This window comes from Hemitrygon akajei, chromosome 20, assembly GCF_048418815.1.
Source record: "Hemitrygon akajei chromosome 20, sHemAka1.3, whole genome shotgun sequence".
Taxonomy (NCBI): domain Eukaryota; kingdom Metazoa; phylum Chordata; class Chondrichthyes; order Myliobatiformes; family Dasyatidae; genus Hemitrygon; species Hemitrygon akajei.
The window spans coordinates 31,274,218-31,293,796 of NC_133143.1; the positions used below are offsets into that span (position 1 = coordinate 31,274,218).

General features: G+C 39.0%; 1 protein-coding gene across 2 annotated transcripts in view; it reads right to left on the minus strand.

Moving 5' to 3' along the window:
- The window catches only part of marchf6 (membrane-associated ring finger (C3HC4) 6), a 77,442-nt gene that overhangs the window by 40,068 nt on the left and 17,795 nt on the right, over nucleotides 1–19,579 (minus strand). For both annotated transcript variants that reach the window (XM_073024085.1, XM_073024084.1), the window contains exons 2-3: nucleotides 13,842–13,938; nucleotides 10,866–10,939 (exon numbers count right to left, since the gene is read on the minus strand). In XM_073024085.1, the coding sequence (XP_072880186.1) occupies nucleotides 10,866–10,939; nucleotides 13,842–13,938 (171 nt within the window). The remainder of the gene's footprint in view (nucleotides 1–10,865; nucleotides 10,940–13,841; nucleotides 13,939–19,579) is intronic.

Sequence of the window (19,579 nt, forward strand, 5' to 3'; positions counted from 1 at the left end):
ATGGTCCCATTGAGGGGTGATGGGAGACAGCAATACTCGAAGGGGGTTCCTTATGTCCAGTCTATTCCGCAATTTTGTTTTCGTTGCATTCATTGCAGAAAACCCCGCTTCGCAGAGATATGATGTTGGAAATGGAACTATTGGAGGGGGATACACAATGCCCTACAAGACATCTTTAAATGTGAAATACCCTTAGAGAGTAAGACCATATATTTTGGATATATACCTCAAGAATGGTTGAAAAGACATAAATATTTAATGAATATACTGTTGGTGGCTGGTAAAAAGACTCTTACTAGGAAATGGTTATCACAGGAGAGCCCAACTTTAAATACATGGATGGAAATTACAATGGACATTTACAAAATGGAGAAGATAACAGCATCTGTTAATCATAAGCTGGAACAATTTGATTCATACTGGGAAAAATGGTTTAACTACATAATGCCTCATAGGCCTGATTTTATTCTCACAAATCAATGAATCTGTTGTAAAAAAAAATCACTCCCTACTTGTACATAGTTCTTTCCTTTTGCTTGTTTTTTCTTTCCACTCTTTTCTATAAGTGTATACCCCAGATAAATACTTTGTGGAGATTTTGTGATATATATGATTATATGATATATATGTACAATGTCTGAAATACATCTTATGGAAATGTTTGTTTGATGAACTTCAATAAAAAAAATTACAAAAAAAAAAGGAAATGGAAGTAACGTTTTCAGTGCCTTTGTGGCTATCTCAGGATATTCAGCCTTGACTTTGATCCAGAATGTCGGCAGAGATGTTATGTCAAACATACTTTTCAGCCCCGTCATTTGCAAACTCGAGGAGTTGATCTTCTTCCCACGTTGACATGGATGATTCATTGGGGACATTCACAAATGGGTCACGGACCCATTCCTTTGCATGTCTTGGGTCATTTGCGGTTGGGAAGTAATGCTTGAATTCTGTCAACAGCGAAGATAGGTGATCGCACACCAGCTGTGAGAAGGACGGTGCAGCCTCAGTCTCTCCCAAAATCCCAGCTAACGTTGGGAACATGTCAAATATGCTCCTGTCCACTCGCCGTCCCCACAGTTCCAGTTTGGCTTTGAAAGCAGACACTTTATCTGCCAACTTGAAGATAGTTGTCATTCTCCCCTAAAGTGACAAATTGAATTCATTGAGCAGGTTGAAGATATCACACAGATAAGAGAGCTTTGCTAATCACTCCTCGTCACTGAAGGGTGCTGCCAGTGGTGACTTTTCTCCTGAAAGAAATCTCTGTAATGGCTCTCTTAGCTCAAAACCCTGGCCAGGGCTCTCCTCCTTGATGGCCACCTGACCTCATTGTGTAAGAGAAGGCGTTTGTGCTCTGCATCCATTTCCTCGCAAAGCTGCACAACAGATGTGAGTTTAGGGCCTTTGCTTTGATGTGATTGCTAACTTCAACAACGTCACTCAATACGCTGGTGACATTTTTCAGCTAGCCAGCATTTCCCTGTGTATGACACAGTGCATAGACTGGCATTCAGGAGCAACCTCTTTGACTCGGGTAGTGAAACCAGACAGCCGTCCAGTCATAGCTGCAGCCCCGTCTGTGCATATTCCAACACAGAATGACCAGTCCAGTTTGCGTAACATGTAGCTATTCAAAGACTTGAATAGTTCTGCCCCAGTGTGTCAGTTGGCAGCCGCAGTGCACACAACATATCCTCGTGCACATATCTTGAAATATATATCGCACATAAACCAGCAGTATTGCCTGGTTGTTGACATCGGTAGACTCGTCAACCTGGATAGCATACCATGGTGATTCGTTAAGCCGTTCCAACAGCTGTGCTTCGATGTCCTCTGCTAGGTCATCGACTCTCCTTGAAACTGTGGTAGCTGAAAGAGAAACCTGTGCCACCTTGTTAGCTGCAGCTTCTCCCAACAGTTCACAGCAAATGTCATTGGCAGCAGGCAGAATTAATTCTTCACCAACAGTGAAAGGCTTCTTAGCCTTAGCAATACAGCTAGCCACTAAGTATGACCCTCTCAGAGCACCAGCATTTGTGGAGGTGGTGGCTCTTGGCACTTGCTTCTGTCCCGCTTGCTCATGCCTTTTTCTGCTCAAAAAACTTAACGGGTTTGTCTTTAAGTGCAGGGTGCTTGAATTCGAGGTGCCGAAGCAGTTTTGAGGGCTTCATTGCCTCATTAGACAGCTTGTCTCCACATATCACACACAGGGGGCTTGGAGCATGCGAGTCAACGGTCGCATTAAAGCCATATTTTATGTACGAGTCGTATTTTCTGTTGAAGGAACCTTTTTTCTTTTTTGCAGTCTCGGCCTCAGGGGTCTCTGCATTATCATCGTTAGGCCTTTTATGCCCCCTACCACCTCTTCCAAAGAAACTCTCAAGTGATGTTTGGTTTTTACTCATTGAGTAGTTGTAGGTTAATATCTGACTGATGACCTTGTGTGCATAATGACCTCGCGTGCGTTCAAGTTCAACAGTGGGCGTGACAGGGAATGAGAAAGGTGCAGCTGACTCATATTGTTTCATAGCACCAAATCATATCGTTTCCTAGCAGCCCGGTAGCACATGCTTTGCAGCCCGGTGGTTGGGGACCACTGGCATACAGCATGGAAACAAGGACTCTGCACCACTGAGTAGACAATGAACAAGCCCCATTTACGCTGCCTGTATCAATGGTTATGAGGCGATGGTTAAAAGTTTCAAGTTCCTAAATGTAAATAACACAAACATTTCCAGCCCCATCAACAGTGGAGCCAAGAAAGTACAACAACACCTCTACTTCCTCAAAAATCTAAGGAAATTCAGCATGTCAAGGAACAGGCCCTTCAGCTACCCTGTTGTGTCAAACTAACCAAATTAGTAATCAAATGGTCAACTAATCTCTTCTGCCTACACAATGCAATATTCTTTCATTTTCCCCACATTCATGTGTCTATCCAAGAAGCCCCTAAATGCACCTGCCTCTACTGGGACACTAGCACCGCACCCACCACTATGTAAAAACTTGTCTGTCACATCTTCTTCGAAATGACTTTTAATGCATGCCCTCTGGTATTAGAGTTTTCAACCCTGGGAAAGAAATAGTGTATCTGCTCTACCTATGTCTCTCAATCACTTTATCTTAACACTATATTCTGCCTAGTTTTCCTTTCTACTTTCTCAATGTATGGAATTATCAGTCTTGAGGCACATAAACAAAAGCTTTCTGTTCGTTGGTATATGACAATAATGAATTATTCCAATATTAATCCTTTCTTTTATTTGCATCAACTCCACCCAGATTTCACCACTCACCTACACATAAGGGACAATTTACAGTGGTCAAATAACCTATCAACTAGAAACACACAAAATGAGGGACATAGCATCTACGAAAGAGAGTATAGTCGATGTTTCGGGCCGAGACCCTTCAGGACTGGAGAAAAATAAGATGAGAAGTCAGAGTCAGAAGGTGAGTGGACCTTCCCCCCCACCTCCCGCCTCAAGTCTTGGCCCGAAATGTTGACTGTACTCTTCTCCATAGATGCTGCCTGGCCTGCTGAGCTCCAGCATTGTGTGCGTTTTACTTGGATTTCCAGCATCTGCAGATATTCCCTTGTTTGTGACACCAACTAGCAATCTTAGGGATGAGGGAGGAAACTGAAGAACTAAGAGGAAATCTTGCGGACTGTGCAAATTCCACACAAATATCACCTGAAGTCAGGATTGAACCCATCTGCTTAGTATTATAGTGAGGCAGTTGCTCTGCTAGCTGAGCCAATCATTTCAGCAGTATTTACAGTCATGATAAAAATCACCCAGTGCTATGATTTGACATGCTGACCAGCAGATTTTAATCAATACTATTTTATTGATACTATTCCATAACCCATTTACAAATTGACTGCTCAAGTTAATTGGTAACACAATTTGTTTTTTGACAACATTGGGTAGAAACCAAATTTTTAAAAACTAACAGATTTTTGAAGTTGTGTCAAATCAAACTCAGTCAGTAGCAATCTGACTTCCAAATTAAAAAAAAGACAACTCAGGAAGCTGTTATTTAGCCCACGGTGCTTGCACCTATTGAGAAAGAGCAACCCAGCTTCGTAGACCTGGAGATCATGGCTCTTCAAATATGCACCCAAGTGCATCTTACATGTGATGAGAATTTCAGTCCTCTCAAAATGTACCAGAATCATGATTACAGAAATAAAGGGGGTTATATTCAGTTTGATGGGTCTCTATTGGCTCTCTGACAGAACAACTCACTAATTCTTGAAGACCTCCATTAAAACTGCCTCCACCACAAGTGCAGGTAAAACATTCCAGATCCCAATCCTACACCATGTAAAAAAGTCTTTGTGACAGAGTATATTCTTTGCCCCTTTACCTGATACTTGTGACCTTTAGTCCTTGACTCCAGCACCAAACAGAATTACCTTCCACTATTACTGTTCGTCATTTTACAGACAGTAGAATTGTACAGCATGGAAACAGACCCCTGGACTTAATGCCCATGCCAACCCAAGATGCCTATCTACACTAAATCTATTTACCTTTGTTTGGTCCATATGCCTCTACACATTTTCCATCAATGCATCTGTCCAAATATATTTTAAACATTATAACTGCCTCTGCGACTTCCTCTGGCAGCTCATTCCAAATACCAACACCTGTGTAAAATAAAACGCCCCTCAGGTTTGCTTTCACCTCTTACCTTAACCTTCTGATTTTAGACCCTATTACCTGTGGAAGAAGAATATCTACCCTATCTGTGCCCTTTATCATTTTCTAAACTTCTACAAGGTCACCCCTCAGTTTCCTTCACTCTAGAAGGATAGTTGTAGCTTATCTAATCACCCCTCATAGCTCAAACTTTACACTACAAGCAACCAACATTCCTATGACTCTTTCCTGCATCCTCCAGTGCAGTCACATACTTCCCACCAGGCACCAGAAGGCAAGCATACCTTATGCCTTTGTCACCACTTCCAGAAACTATGTTGTTTTACCCCCAAAGTTGGTTTTGTTTTTCAACACTCCCCAAGATCCCGCCATTCACTGTGTTTTTCCTGATCTGTTTTCACTTTCCAAAATTCATGACTTCATCCTTGTCTAGTTATTCCCTTGCCCACTTTCCTAGTTAAGATCATAAGATAGAGGAGCAGAAGTAGGCCATTCGGCCCATTGAGTCTGCTCCGCCATTCAATCGTGGGCTGATCCAATTCTTCCAGTCATCCCCACTCCCCTGCCTTCTCCTCATAAACCTTGATGCCCTGGCTAATCAAGAACCTATCTATCTCTGCCTTAAATGCACCCAATGACTTGGCCTCCACAGCCGCTCGTGGCAACGAATTCCACGGATTTACCACCCTCTGACTAAAGTTATTTTTCCGCATCTCTGTTCTAAATGGACGTTCTTCAATCCTGAAGTCATGCCCTCTTGTCCTAGACTCCCCTATCACAGGAAATAACTTTGCCATATCTAATCTGTTCAGGTCTTTTAACATCTGGAGTGTTTCTATGAGAAACCCTCTAATTCTACTGAACTCCAGGGAATACAGCCCAAGAGCTGCCAGACATTCCTCATACGGTAACCCTTTCATTCCTGGAATCATTCTCGTGAATCTTCTCTGAACCCTTTCCAATGTCAGTATATCCTTTCTAAAATAAGAAGCCCAAAACTGCACACAATACTTCAAGTGTGCTCTCACAAGTGCCTTATAGAGCCTCAAAATCACATCTCTGCTCTTATATTCTATACCTCTAGAAATGAATGCCAATATTGCATTTGCCTTCTTTACCACCAACTCAACTTGGAGGTTAAACTTTAGGGTATCCTGCACAAGGACTCGCAAGTCCCTCTGTAAATTCTGCATTTTGAATTCTCTCCCCATCTAAATAATAGTCTGCCTGTTTATTTCTTCCACCGAAGTGCACAACCATACACTTCCAACACTGTATTTTATTTGCCACTTCTTTGCCCATTCCTCTAAACCATATATGTCAAACTCAAGGCCCGTGGGCCAAATCCGGCCCACGGTGGAATTATCTTTGGCCCGCGAGATAATATCTAATTACTATTAAAGCTGGCCCCAGTAATCGAAGCGCCTATGGCGTATGATATGGCTAATGCTGAGTTTATTCAGGTACCAGGTTTTCAGGGTTTTTAGTGTTTATTCGGCAGTCTTCTTCATAAGAAACGGAATTTGTAAAGTGAAACACTTTGTAGTTATAGCAGAGACTGAGACACATGAGAGCAGGCTGAAAAAACGGAGGCAACGAAAGCTGTGTTCGCACGCGTCCGACTGATCCGGCCTGCATGAAGCTGCATTTTGCTCAATCCGGCCCGTGACCTAAAATGAGTTTGACACCCCTGCTCTAAACTATCTAAGTCTCTCCGTTTCCTCAACACTACTTGCTCCTTCACCCATTTTTGTGTCATCAGCAAATTTAGCCACAAATCCATTAATCCCATAGTCCAAATGATTGACATACATTGTAAAAAGTAGCTATCTCAACACCGACCCCTGTGGAACTTCATTGGTAACCGGCAGCCAGCCAGAATAGGATTCCTTTATTCCCAAATTGTTTTCTGCTGATCAGCCAATGCTGCACCCAAACTAGTAACTTCCCTGTAATTCCATGGGCTCTTATCTTGCTAAGCAGCCTCATATGCGGCACCTTGTCAATGTCCTTCTGAAAATCCAAGTAGACTACATCTACTGCATCTCCTTTGTCTACCCTACTTGTAATTTCCTCAAAAAATTGCAGTAGGTTTGTCAGGCAGGATTTTCCGTTCAGAAAACCATGCTGGCTTTGGCCTACTTTGTCACGTGCCTCCAGGTACTCCATAACCTCATCCCTACAATCAATTCCAACAACTTCCCAACCACTGATGTCAGGCTAACTGGTCTATAAGTTTCCTTTCTGTTGCCTCCCACCCTTGCAATTTTCCAGCCATCCGGTACAATGCCAGAATCTATCGATTCTTGAAATATCATTGTTAATGCCTCCACAATATCTCCAGCTACTTCCTTCAGAACCCAAGGGTGCATTCCATCAGGTCCAGGAGATTTATCCACCCGCAGATCATTAAAGCTTCCTGAGCACCTTCTCAGTCTTAATTTTCACTGCACATACTTCACTTCCCTGACACTCTTGAATGTCTGGTATACTGCAGATGTCTTCCACTGTAAAGACTGATGCAAAATATACATTCAGTTCCTCTGCCATCTCTGCATCTCTCATTACACTATCTCCAGCGTCATTTTCTACTGGTCCTATATCTACCCTCGACCCTCTTTTACCCTTTATATAGTTGATCTACATTCCATTATAAACTTAAGACAACCTTCTTCACTGTCCACCACAGCACCAATTTTGATATCATCTTCAAAATTACCGACATGCTATCCTGATACTTGTCTCAATAATTGTTACATATGGCGAATAATAAAGGACCCAGCATCGATCTTTGCAGCAAACTAATGGCTACAGGTCTTCAAACTGAAAAGTGACCCTTCACTACAACTAAGCCAATTTTATATTCTATTTTCTATTCCTACCTGGATCCCATATATTGTCCTTCTGGACTGTAGGGACTTTGTCTAAAGACTTCTAACAAATCTCCCCTAAACCATTTTTTTTTTAAAAAGGAAAGGAAACAGTCTAAGCCTTTCTAATCCATCCTTTTAGCTATAGGCCCTCATGCCAGGAATAATTCTTGTAAATCTATTTAGGACCTTTCTATTGCCTTTACATTCTTCCTATAATGCAGTGACCAGAATTGAACACAATACTCCAACTAGGCCAGACCAATATTATAATGAAGATTCAGAATTACTCCCTTACATTTATATTCTGTGCATCACAGAAATTACACAAAAGTGTGTATGCCTGATCATTTTCTTAACCTTACTACTTTCTATCATTTGTGCATGTGTATTTTAATGTACAAATCCAACTACAAATTAATCTGCATCTTTTTTCTAGGTCAATTTTTTTTGTTATACAAATTTAGAAATTGTGTTGTACCAAGTTTACAGTAGGTCACTAACAACACTGACCCCCAGAAAATGCTATAATTCCACAAGCTCCAGTTTAAATATGATCATTTACTAAGGCCCTGTTGTCCCTACTTAGCCAACTTCTTACCCACAACATCAATACACATTCCACTTTACTCATAAACCTGTTGCCATCATAATCATGTACCCATTGAACCAACGAGTTAGAGCCAGCCCTTAAAATGTGCATTTACCTTAAACCCATTTCATTAACCTCACATTCCTCTTAATGTTATGCAGACTTAACTCACCTATACATTAAGGCCAACTTATAGTGGCCAATTCACCTTCCAAATAGCATGCCTCTGGGATATGGGAGGGACTGAGCAGCCACAGGGAAAACTCCACAGACAGCAGAAGGATTTCACCTCAGTCGCAGCAGCTGAGAGGCAAGAGCTCTACTAGCTGTGCCACCTTATCAAAAGCCTTCTGGAAGTCCATATACACATTTCAAATAGTGAGCTTTAGACCCCTACTAACTTCTGGGTGCAAAATGTTTCATTTCTCCTCTTTCCTTTGTACCAATTATTTAAAATCTATGCCCTTTTCCTAAGGGTAAGCAATCCTTCCTAAAGTTAAAAACAGAAAAAAGCTGGAAACACTCAGCAGGTCGGGCCATATTTGTCGGAAGAGAAGCAGAGTTAACCTTTCACTTTGCAGGCCTTTTTTTCTAAACGGTGGAGACAAAAGAAGCCCTTAATTTTGGGACGGGTGGAGGAAGATCTTTCTGATAAGGTAAAACCAGAGTAACCTTAAGATCTAAACTAGGTCAATTTAGATGAGGTTTACTTCAGAGACTATACCTTACCACACCCTCCTTTGTAGGTTTACTAGCTCGTGTTTTCTACTCAGTTCTAAGGATCTTTGGGCCGAAATGTTAACTAATTCTCATCACACGGATGCAGCCTGATTTGCGGAGTATTACCAATATTTTGTTTTTACAGCCAGCACCTTTCTAGTGTTTCCTACTTACTCAATTTAGGCCACTCCACCTTAATTAAGTCTCCATTCTTTTTTAGTTTCACAGGAAACATCTTCATATCTTTGCTTCTAACTGAAGTTTTCTAGTCCTAGCAATAACTTCAGGATTCCTCTGCATCCTTAATGGTGCAATATCTTTACTAGGAATCAGTACTGTAAACAGCCATCAAACCATGGTCTAATCAGCATTACATGCAGTTACAGCCACTGGTTTTAAATTCTATGCCTAAGCAAATAAAAAACCTGTAGGTTAATAATTTTCTCAACTATATCCTATAACTGGTATGGACTGCAAATTTCAAAAGTCCTTTTGTTTCTCCACATTACTTGATATTTTCCCATTACTTTATGTTTTCTTTCATGAACTAACAGGTTTGCAGCATAACAAGCAGAGAAACCAATATGCTCTTTAGAATGTAATTTTCAAAATGAAGATTTATTTCTGACAAAGCTCCAAGTACTGTACTGAGTCACTAGAATTACTTGGAAAAAGGAAAGTTAATGCAGTTTGCTTTCATGACACAATATAATCATACTGAACATACTCAGTTGTTTGGATACAGGCAAAAACTTAACAGAACCAGATTATTTAATTACTGTAAATACTGGGAAGCAGCATTTTCTGCCGAAGCATAGTATTGTATATCAATAAAGTGTTCTGTGTGACAACTTGACAATTCAACTTTTTGGAATCTTACAGATTACAGAGTAAAATAGCTGGATGGGTTCCTCTCCCCTCAAATGGTACATTTTTCTTTTCATTATTAATTATTGTAGCCATTCTGGTCACTGAAATAAAAATATTAAAAGTTACAGAGAAACTGCTGTAAACCACTTTTTAGAAGGAAAAAATACTGTGGTTATTGGAAAGCTACAGCATAGCTCATTGGATTCTACTCAATAGGCAAGAAAGATCAGTCAAAAGTTTCTTTCATCATACAGTTAAATTTACATAGTCTTTGGTGAGCCTTAACCTTATAAAGGGAAATTTCAAGATGCCAATTAAAAAAAAAAAATAACCACTAGGACTACATGCTGGAATTAGTACTAATAAACAAATCAGACAGAAGAGAGAGAGAACAAAGATACAATTAAAGTCATCAGGTCATATGCTGCTCACAATATGTGCCATCCATGCATTTCTCATCTAATCATCATGCACTCTGGACCTGGAAACAGCCATGCCTAACTCAATCTTAACTTTGAAAGTTTACAAAATCAGTCACCCAAGATTAGTCTTATGTGGTATCCATGCTGGATTGGGGGCTGACACCTGTGCGTTCGACTGTGGACCTCTGAGTGCTTGTTCTTGCCAACAACAATGCACCATAGAACATCTCACTCAGGGACTTGGGCTATTTTTTTATTGGGTGACTGTATGTTTACTGCTACCTTATCTTTACTAAATGTGCCTTGTGCTGTGCTTGACTGTTAGTACTGTGTTTTGCACCTTGGCCCTGGAGGAATGCTGTTTCATTTGGCTGTATTCATGTATGGTTGAATGATAACTAAACAAACTTGAACTTGAGATTTGAACTTAACTTAAATGTGTTCTTTTCCAATTGTTTTACATGCAGGTCTATAACTAAAATTACTCAAGTAAAATACAATACCTTAAGCAACCAGATTAGGATACGAAGCAATATATCACAAGTTCTCGATCTAAACCATGTAACTATGTTGAAGGATATCAAAATAAAAGGTATGAGTGACTAGTTCAGAAACTTTGAAGCAGTTATTTATGAATTTTGTTATAGATGGTGCATAGCCTACAATAAATATATGAAAATGACCAAGGTAGAAAAAAGGTACACTGATAGTCACTTACTTGGTGTAAAAGCAAATCGATGTTTGCATAGTTCACAATATTCTTTTCTGCTGTGTTTGAGCCACTGAACTAAACTGGAAGGAAAATAGAATGTCAGCAATTCAAAAAAATCTTCGTTTTTCAAAAACATGTCAGATATTTGTTAGTAAAATAGCTCCACTCACACTTGGAAGTTTACGGGAACTATGTAAATATTGAATTACTCCACTTTATACGGTCCTAATATTTTGCTTTCAGGTGTTCTCACCTATCAAATCTCTGTTGATATTGTTCACTGTGTTGGTCACAAAGTATCAATTAGTTAACTACCTTCGCCGTTAGGGCAGATACTGTCAACAAATTGTGTGCAATAGCAGTGAGGTCCACATCCAGTGCATCAATGAGTCAAAGATAAAAAAAAGATCCTGTCCAAAACAGAATACATACTCAAATACAGAACTGGACGTACTGTTTGTTAAAAATCTAGACCAGTAGTTATCTAAGCAACACACACAAAATGCTGGAGGTACTCAGCACGCTAGGCAGCATCTATGGGAAAAAAAAGTACAGTCAACGTTTTGAGCCGAAACATCGACTGTACCTTTTTTCCATGGATGCTGCCTGGCTTGCTGAGTTCCTTCAGCATTTTGTGTGCATTGCTCCAGCATCTACAGATTTTCTCGTCAGTAGTTATATAATATGGCTTGAAGATGATTTTACCAATTTGAAGCCAAGCATTCAGAGAACCCCAAATTTATAGCAAAAACATTATTTATGAAATGTAATCCATGGATATAAAAAAGTTGCTGAAAGTACAGTACCTATAAAAAGTATTCACACCCACCCCCGGAAACTTTCATGCATCATTGTTTTACAACATTTAATCACAGTGGATTTAATTTGTCTTGTTTGACACTGATCAACAGAAAAAGACTCTTTCACGTCAAAACGAAAACCAATCTCTACAAATTGATCTAAATTAATTACAAATATAAAAACAAAATAATTAATTGTATAAGTATTTCCCCCCTCCCCCCCCCCCCCCGCTTTAATATGACACACCAAATCATCACTGGTGCAGCCAATTGGTTTCAGAAGTCACATAATTAGTTAAATGGAGATCACCTGAGTAGTTTCAATTGATTGTAGTAAAAATATATCCGTATCTGGAAGATCCAATTGCTGGTGAGTCAGTCTCCTGACAAAATCTACACCATGATTGTAAAAGAACACTCAACTCCCTGAAAAGATTATTGAGAGGCACAAGTCAGGGATGGATATAAGAAAATTTCCAAGTCACTGAATATCCCTTGAAGTATAGTGAAGTCACTCAAGAAACGAAAAGAATATGGCAGAGCTATAAATGTGCATAGAGCGCCGGTCTCAAAAACTGAGTGACCGAGCAAGAAGAGGATTTGTAAGGGAGGCCACAAAGAGACCTATGACAACTCTGGAGGAGTTACAAGCTGCAGTGGCTGAGATGGAACAGACTGTGCATACAACAACTGTTGCCTGGATGCTTCACCAGTCAAAGCTTTCTGGGACAGTGGCAAAAAAAAAGCCACTGTTGAAAAAAACCTTACATGAAATTTCAGCTAGAGTTTGCCAGAAGGCATGTGGGAGACTCTGAAATCAGCTGGAAGAAGGTTCTATGGTCTAATGAAACCAAAATTGAGTTTTTTGGCCATCAGACTAAATGCTACACCACGCATAATCAAAAACACACCATCCCTACCGTGAAGCATGGTAGATATTGCATCACGCTGTAGGGATGCTTCACTGCAGCAGGGCCCTGGAATGCTTGTGAAAGCAGAGGGCACAATGAATGCAGCAAAATACAGGGAAATTCTGGAGGAAAACCTGATGCAGTATGCAAGAGAAGCATGACTTGAGAGAAGATTTGTTTTCCAGCAAGAAAATGACCCCCCCAAGCATAAAGCCAAAACTACACAGGAGTGGCTTAAAAATAACAAAGTTCTTGTCCTGGAGTGGCCAAGTCAGAGTCCAGACTTCAATCCAATTAAGAATTCGTAGCTGGACTTGAAAAGGGCTGTTCACTCACAATCCCCATGCAATGTGACATAGGGCGAGCAGTTTTGTAAAGAAAAATAGGGAAAATTGTAGTGTCCAGATGTGCAAAGTTGAGAGACCAGTCCACACAGACTCAAGGCTGTAATGGCCAAAGGTGCATCTACTAAATACTGACTTGAAGGGGGTGAATACTTATACAATCTATTATTTTGTGTTTTGTATTTGTAATTAATTTAGATCACTTTGTAGAAATCTGTTTTCACTTTGACATGAAAAAGTCTTTTCCTGTTGATCAGTGTAAAAAAAGTCAAATTACATCCACTGTGATTCAATGTTCTAAAGATGTAAAACATGAAAACTTCAGGGGGGTGAATACTTTTTTTATAGACACTGTATATTTAATAGCAACTTTCAAGATCTGTAGGATGAATTCTGGAAGTAGAAAGATTTTCAAGGCTATGAAAGAATAGGAATCAGCAGGGAGGATACACTTCGCCCACTGTATCATCCAACCACCACTTCTTGGTTAGAGACTGAGAAAGAGCAGATTTCTCTGCAGAGGCTGATAATGTAGGCTTTCTTGGTAATGGACTCGTACTCAAATATTTTAGATGCCCCAAATGAATTAAAACACTGAATGAGCTACTATTTATATTTCTAACTTTCAATTTAATGGTTTTTAAGATCTTGAATGTTACCTTATTACAGAAATACAGTGAAATTAATTTAAATTACTTCATAATTTGCGATATTCCAACCTTCCAGCTTTCATTTAATATCATTATCAGCAGCAAAAGAGTTTTAATCAACTTAAAAATTATTATTCTGTATATGAACATTACTGATGTTAATTTGCATACAAATACTTGAAGAAAGCCAACACTGGCAAAGAGTTCTCTCTCAGGAAAATTAAAATTGTCTGCCCAAAAGGTAACTATTCCATGCATAAAATATGACCCAACCTACCATTCCTGATGAATAAATTTTATACTGCCAGTGCACACACAAGGATGGTAAAGTGGTTTATCTGGTGTTCCTTCTGATCGACACACCCGACATATATCTACAAAAAGGAGGAAAATAATTTTTGGCATTGAATTTTTCCAGACCATTTTGTACATTTAATTGTATCAAGACAGGCTCATTCGTATATTTTCATAGAGACTAAAAAAATGTGCACTATTTATTCTGACAGTACAAACTAAAATATAACAAGCAAAAAAAACAAATATAGGGAACACAAACGATGTTCATTTACACACTAAATGTAAGGAAGTACAAATTCCATTTCCTACAACAGGACATCTGCATTTACTTGGAATGTTTCTGGCCGAAAATACTTCATTCATTGTAATTTTGAGGGCAACTTTCTCCCCCACAGTTGTCCCATAGTTCTGATTTCTATTTTATTGGCAAGAGGTTGCAATTTCCTTCCTTTTTAGGAAAGGAAAATAAAATAAAATAGGGAATAACAAAATCCACACCCAAAAAAACTTACTCATGCACACTTGCACAATATTAACATGAACTGAAACTAAAAGGACACAAGCTTTCTACTGATACTCGTGCATGTGAAGACACAATGTTTATTTGAAATACCAAAGACAGAATTTCAATACAGCTTATGCAACGTACCACCCACAGCAAAAACAAAGACCAAGAGTAATCATGTGGAAAAACTAGGGAAACACGCGATTCCTCAAAATCGCAGAAAATACTGCAGTAATCACGAGACAGAGAATTATACAATGCTACAGACATAAATAAAACACCTTTTGTATTAAAATATGAAATTCAAACTAACTTCTCTCTACAATATTTCATGCAGTCCAAACACAAAAAAAGTGCACTCCTTTGACAATACTGGGAAGAAATATAATTTTTGGTCAGTGCATTCAAATACCGCTGTATTGCAAAACTGATAAAATAATTGCTGCTCAAGATCAGCAAATCAGGCTCATTTATAGTTTCAATCAATCACAAAATACTTAGAATCATCATCCTTCTGAAAGACAACACGGACTGATACTACAGAGAAACCAAAACTTTATGCCTGTTTGGGTAGCGGAAATTCAGCCCTGTTGAATTCCACCAGGTTTCACTACTTAATGCACAAATAACATGTGATTCCACCCAAAGGTGGAAGGTATACAGTGGAGAACACACTTGGGCCCAATCTACATCCGACTCCTCAGACAGGATGAAGAGGTCAATACTCCCCAATGCCATTAGGCTTTACAATTCTACCGCCAGGACTTAAGAACTTTTTAAAAGCTATTATTAATGCTTTTTGAGATAGTGATTTAGATGCATATCATATTTTTTACTGAGTTAAGTATTGTATGTAATTAGTTTTGCTACAACAAGTGTATGGGACATTGGAAAAAAAGTTGAATTTCCCCATGGGGATGAATAAAGTATCTATCTATCTATCTATCTTTGGAATGCACGGAATGGTCCTCGCTTTCAAAGTTCAAAGTAAATTTATTACCGAAGTACATACACATATGTCACCACATACAACCGTGAAATTCATTTTCTTGTGGGCATACTCAATAAATCCAAAATAGAATAATAACCATTTTTGATATTATTTCAGTAGTTTTGTGTATTAATTTACAACCTCATCCTATTACTGCAATTTTGGGATTACCAGTGATGGACTGTAGTCATTTATCCCCTTCAGCTTGCCGTTTGATTGCATTTGTTACATTAATAGCCAGGAGATCCATTTTATTTAAATGGAAAGATTCTAATCCCCCTACTACATTTCAATGGTTTTCCCAAACTATAACATGTTTAAACTTAGAAAAAATTAGGAGTGGTACTATCGACCCTTCGGTTAAATTTGAAGAAAGTTGGAGGCCATTTATTCAACACTTCACATTGTTCAGCTGACACTTCCTCTTTCAGGATTTCTCAGTCTCTGGGGATACGTCAGCTACTTACATCCATTAAAAGTGACAGTCTCGTCACCTTGACTAATTTTTCCCCACACTGGGGCATCATCCCATTCATCCAGGTTTTCCACTTCCACAATATCTGCTCTTTTCATTCGGGCACTGCTAAAGTGACTTCCTTTTCTTACAGCCATAGTTTCTTCACTACTATAGCTTAAGAACATCTCATTTGTATATTAAACCTCTGCGCTCAAACCTTTTCTCCTGTCCAGAAGGACCATAGGTTATCTGGTTCTCACCTACCACCCTACAGACCTTGGCCTTTAAAGCAAGAGCTCCCAACCTGGGATCTGTGGACCCCTTGCTTAATGGCATTGGTCCATGGCATAAAAAAGTTTGTTGGAAATACATTTTAGATGGTACTTAGAATTTCTGCCATCTTGAACAATATTTCACTGTTTGACACCACCTATCAACCCCTTCCCCAAGTACACCAAAGGGAGCAAGTAGTTTACGATACCCTAATCTGTTTTCCCATCTCCATAAACCATCCCTTTCTCACAACATTTCCACCAAGCACCTGAGGGAGTTTCAACACCTGTGACCCAAACAGCCCTTTCTGCTGAAACAATGATTTACTTGCACTTTCAAGCTAATGCATTCCCTTCAACGCTCAGAATGTGGTCTCTACTAGGAACCAAAGGCAGCTGGGTAATTGCTTTCTCCAACCGAAGTAAAGGATTCACTTTGATTCCCTATCCTACTCTCATTTAGATCTGTCTGTGCCTTTATGCATATTCCAATGAGACCCAAATTAAGGTTGAGGAACAGCACCCCATCTACCAATTGGGCAGTTGCAGTTTTTGGGAATTGCAAGAAAAGTCAATAGTTTCAGGTAACTTGCACATTTTTTTGTTGTATAAGAACTGACCTTTTGTACTGTACTACCATCTATCTGTGACATTAGGTTAGACTTTCCTCACTTTACAGACAATCCCAAATGTCAGCAATGTTTCCAACATTCCTTATGTTTTCAAGTCTCATAAACAGTTGACTTGAATTCCACTTCTTTTACGTAACCTTTGCTTGTTCTTTTCCCTTAACTGGTTCTACTAACTGCCCTCATTAATCTACTAGTTGTGTTAACAGTGGATGACTTGAACAATTATGATTTCACCCTATCCAAGACAGTCCCTTTGCCCTATCCATCCATCCACAACTTTTTCTGCAACTTAAAGTAATTTGCTTTCTTCATTTTCCATGGTTCCGATAAAACAATCTTCAATCCTTAACCTATGACCTCTTGTTCTTGTCTCACCCAGCCTCAGAGGAAAAAGCTTGCTTGCATTTATCCTATCTATACCCTTCATAATTTTGTATCCCTCTATCAATTCTCCCTTCATTCTCCTACACTCCAGGGAAAACAAAGTCCTAGTCTATTCACCCCTTCTCTATCACTCAGGTCCTTAAGACCCAGCTAAATCCTGTAAAACTTTCTCTGTACTCTTTCAATCTTATTGATAACTTTCCTGTAGGTAGGTGACCAGAACTGCACACAATACTCCAAATTTGGCCTCAGCAAAGTCTTACGTAACTTCTACACAAACATCCCACCTGCTATACGCAATACTCTGATTTATGAAAGCCAATGTGCCAAAAGCTCTCTTTACAACACTGTCAACCTATGATGCCACTTTCAAGGAATTATAGATCTCTATACCCAGTGTGATGAAAAGCTGGAATAAGAAGAGAGCTGACATCATCAATCAGGAAATGGCTGCTGGAATTTCTGGGATATGTACCAAGGAAAGAGAAGCTCAAACATCTTGCAGTGACGGAAAAATTAATGGAAGAAAAAGCCGCAGTTGACAGCACATGATGTTCATGAGTTACATTAAGGGATAAACGGAAAAGTTTTAAATAGCTTACTAGAGCTTCTCAGATTAAAGACAGATGGAGGATCACGACTGCCCACGTCACAAAATGTGGCACGTAACGATGCTAATGACCAGATCATTATCAGTGCCCTACTGTTAACTGTGTAAATCATACCCTGGTTTGTATTCACAGATCACTCTTCTTGATGTGCCTCGCAAATGGAACTTTGTCAAGGGCTTTTTCAAAGTCTATGTAGACAACTTCCACTGCATTTCCTTCATCAACTTTCCTTAGTAACCTCCTTGAAAAACTCAAAGTTTGGTTAGACACAACCTACTACACACATAGCCATGTTGATTATCCCTTATCAGGCCCTGTCTTATACAAATACTTACATATTTTCCCCCTTAGAATACCTTCCAATAATCTATCCACTGTTGATGTTAGGCTCACCAGCCTAAAGTTTCCTGGCTTATTCTTAAGAGCCTTTCTTGAACAACATTGACTATCCTCTAGTCCTCTGCCAATGCACCCATGGATAAATACAGTTTTAATATTTCTGCCAAGTGTCATGAATCCCGTGACAAGTTGAAAAGGACCAGCAGAAATGGAACAGACCTGGAGTCTGGTTTATTATAAATTAAGACTATATTTATTACTACTATGAATTAATATCATTAAAACCGGATAATACGATACAGGTTATAAACTATTTTTTATATTTATATCTCCGTAGATGTCTGTGTGGGGATACAAAGATAACAGTCCCAGAGGTAGATATCAGTCTTACGGTGTCAGGTAAGTTTAAGCAGTTCAGTTCACTTTGTGTTGCGTCAAGTTGAATTGATGGAGAGAGAGTTAATTGAGTTGATGTTTACGTTGGCAGCTTTAGTTGTTTTTGCTTCCGAAGCCTTTACAGTCACTTCGTGTGAACCCCACACAGACACAGATGGACAGAGCCCCTTCTAGGGAATGGTCTACTAACCTACGGCACGGGTTCATCACCAGCAGACCCCCACAGACAAGCTCTTATCCACACTGGATTTTAATCGGAAATTAATCGGTCCGTGGCCTCTTTCTTTCTTTCTTTTTAAATCTTTTTATTAATTTTTAAACAAACATAAATGAAACATGAATACAAAGTGTTTGAGAGTACATAACTGATAGTTTAAGTAGACATTCAAATATATATCAATATATATAGCTTCCCAAACTCATAGTGTTTATGAACAAAAGAAACAAAAAGAAAAAAAAAACAAAAAAAGAGAAGAAGAAAAAACACTAACCAACATGGGCCATTGCATAATGTTAAATACATACAGTAGTGCCAATAACTCCGAACCTCCATCCAAATAATTAAGGATAATAAAAGTAAGGTTTAGGAAAAGACATTTTAACTCATATGAAAATGTTGAATAAATGCTCTCCAAGTTTCTTCAAATTTAACTGAAGGATCAAAAACAACACTTCTAATTTTTTCTAAGCTCAAACAAGAGATAGTTTGAGAAAACCACTGAAATATAGCTGGAGGATTAATTTCTTTCCAATTCAATAAAATAGATCTTCTAGCCATTAATGTAACAAATTCAATCATTCATCGAGATGAAGAGGATAAATGAGTATTATCCACCATTGGTAAACCAAAAATTGCAGTATAAGGATGCGGTTGGAAATTGATATTCAGAACTCTTGAAATAATACTGAAAATATCTTTCCAGTAATTTTGCAAACAAGGGCAAGACCAAAACATATGGGTCAATGAAGCAACATCAGAATGACATCTGTCACAGGCTGGATTAACATGAGAATAAAATCGAGCAAGTTTATCCTTAGACATATGAGCTCTATGTACAACCTTAAATTGTATTAGGGCATGTTTAGCACAAATAGAGGACGAATTGACTAATAGTAAAATTTTCTCCCACT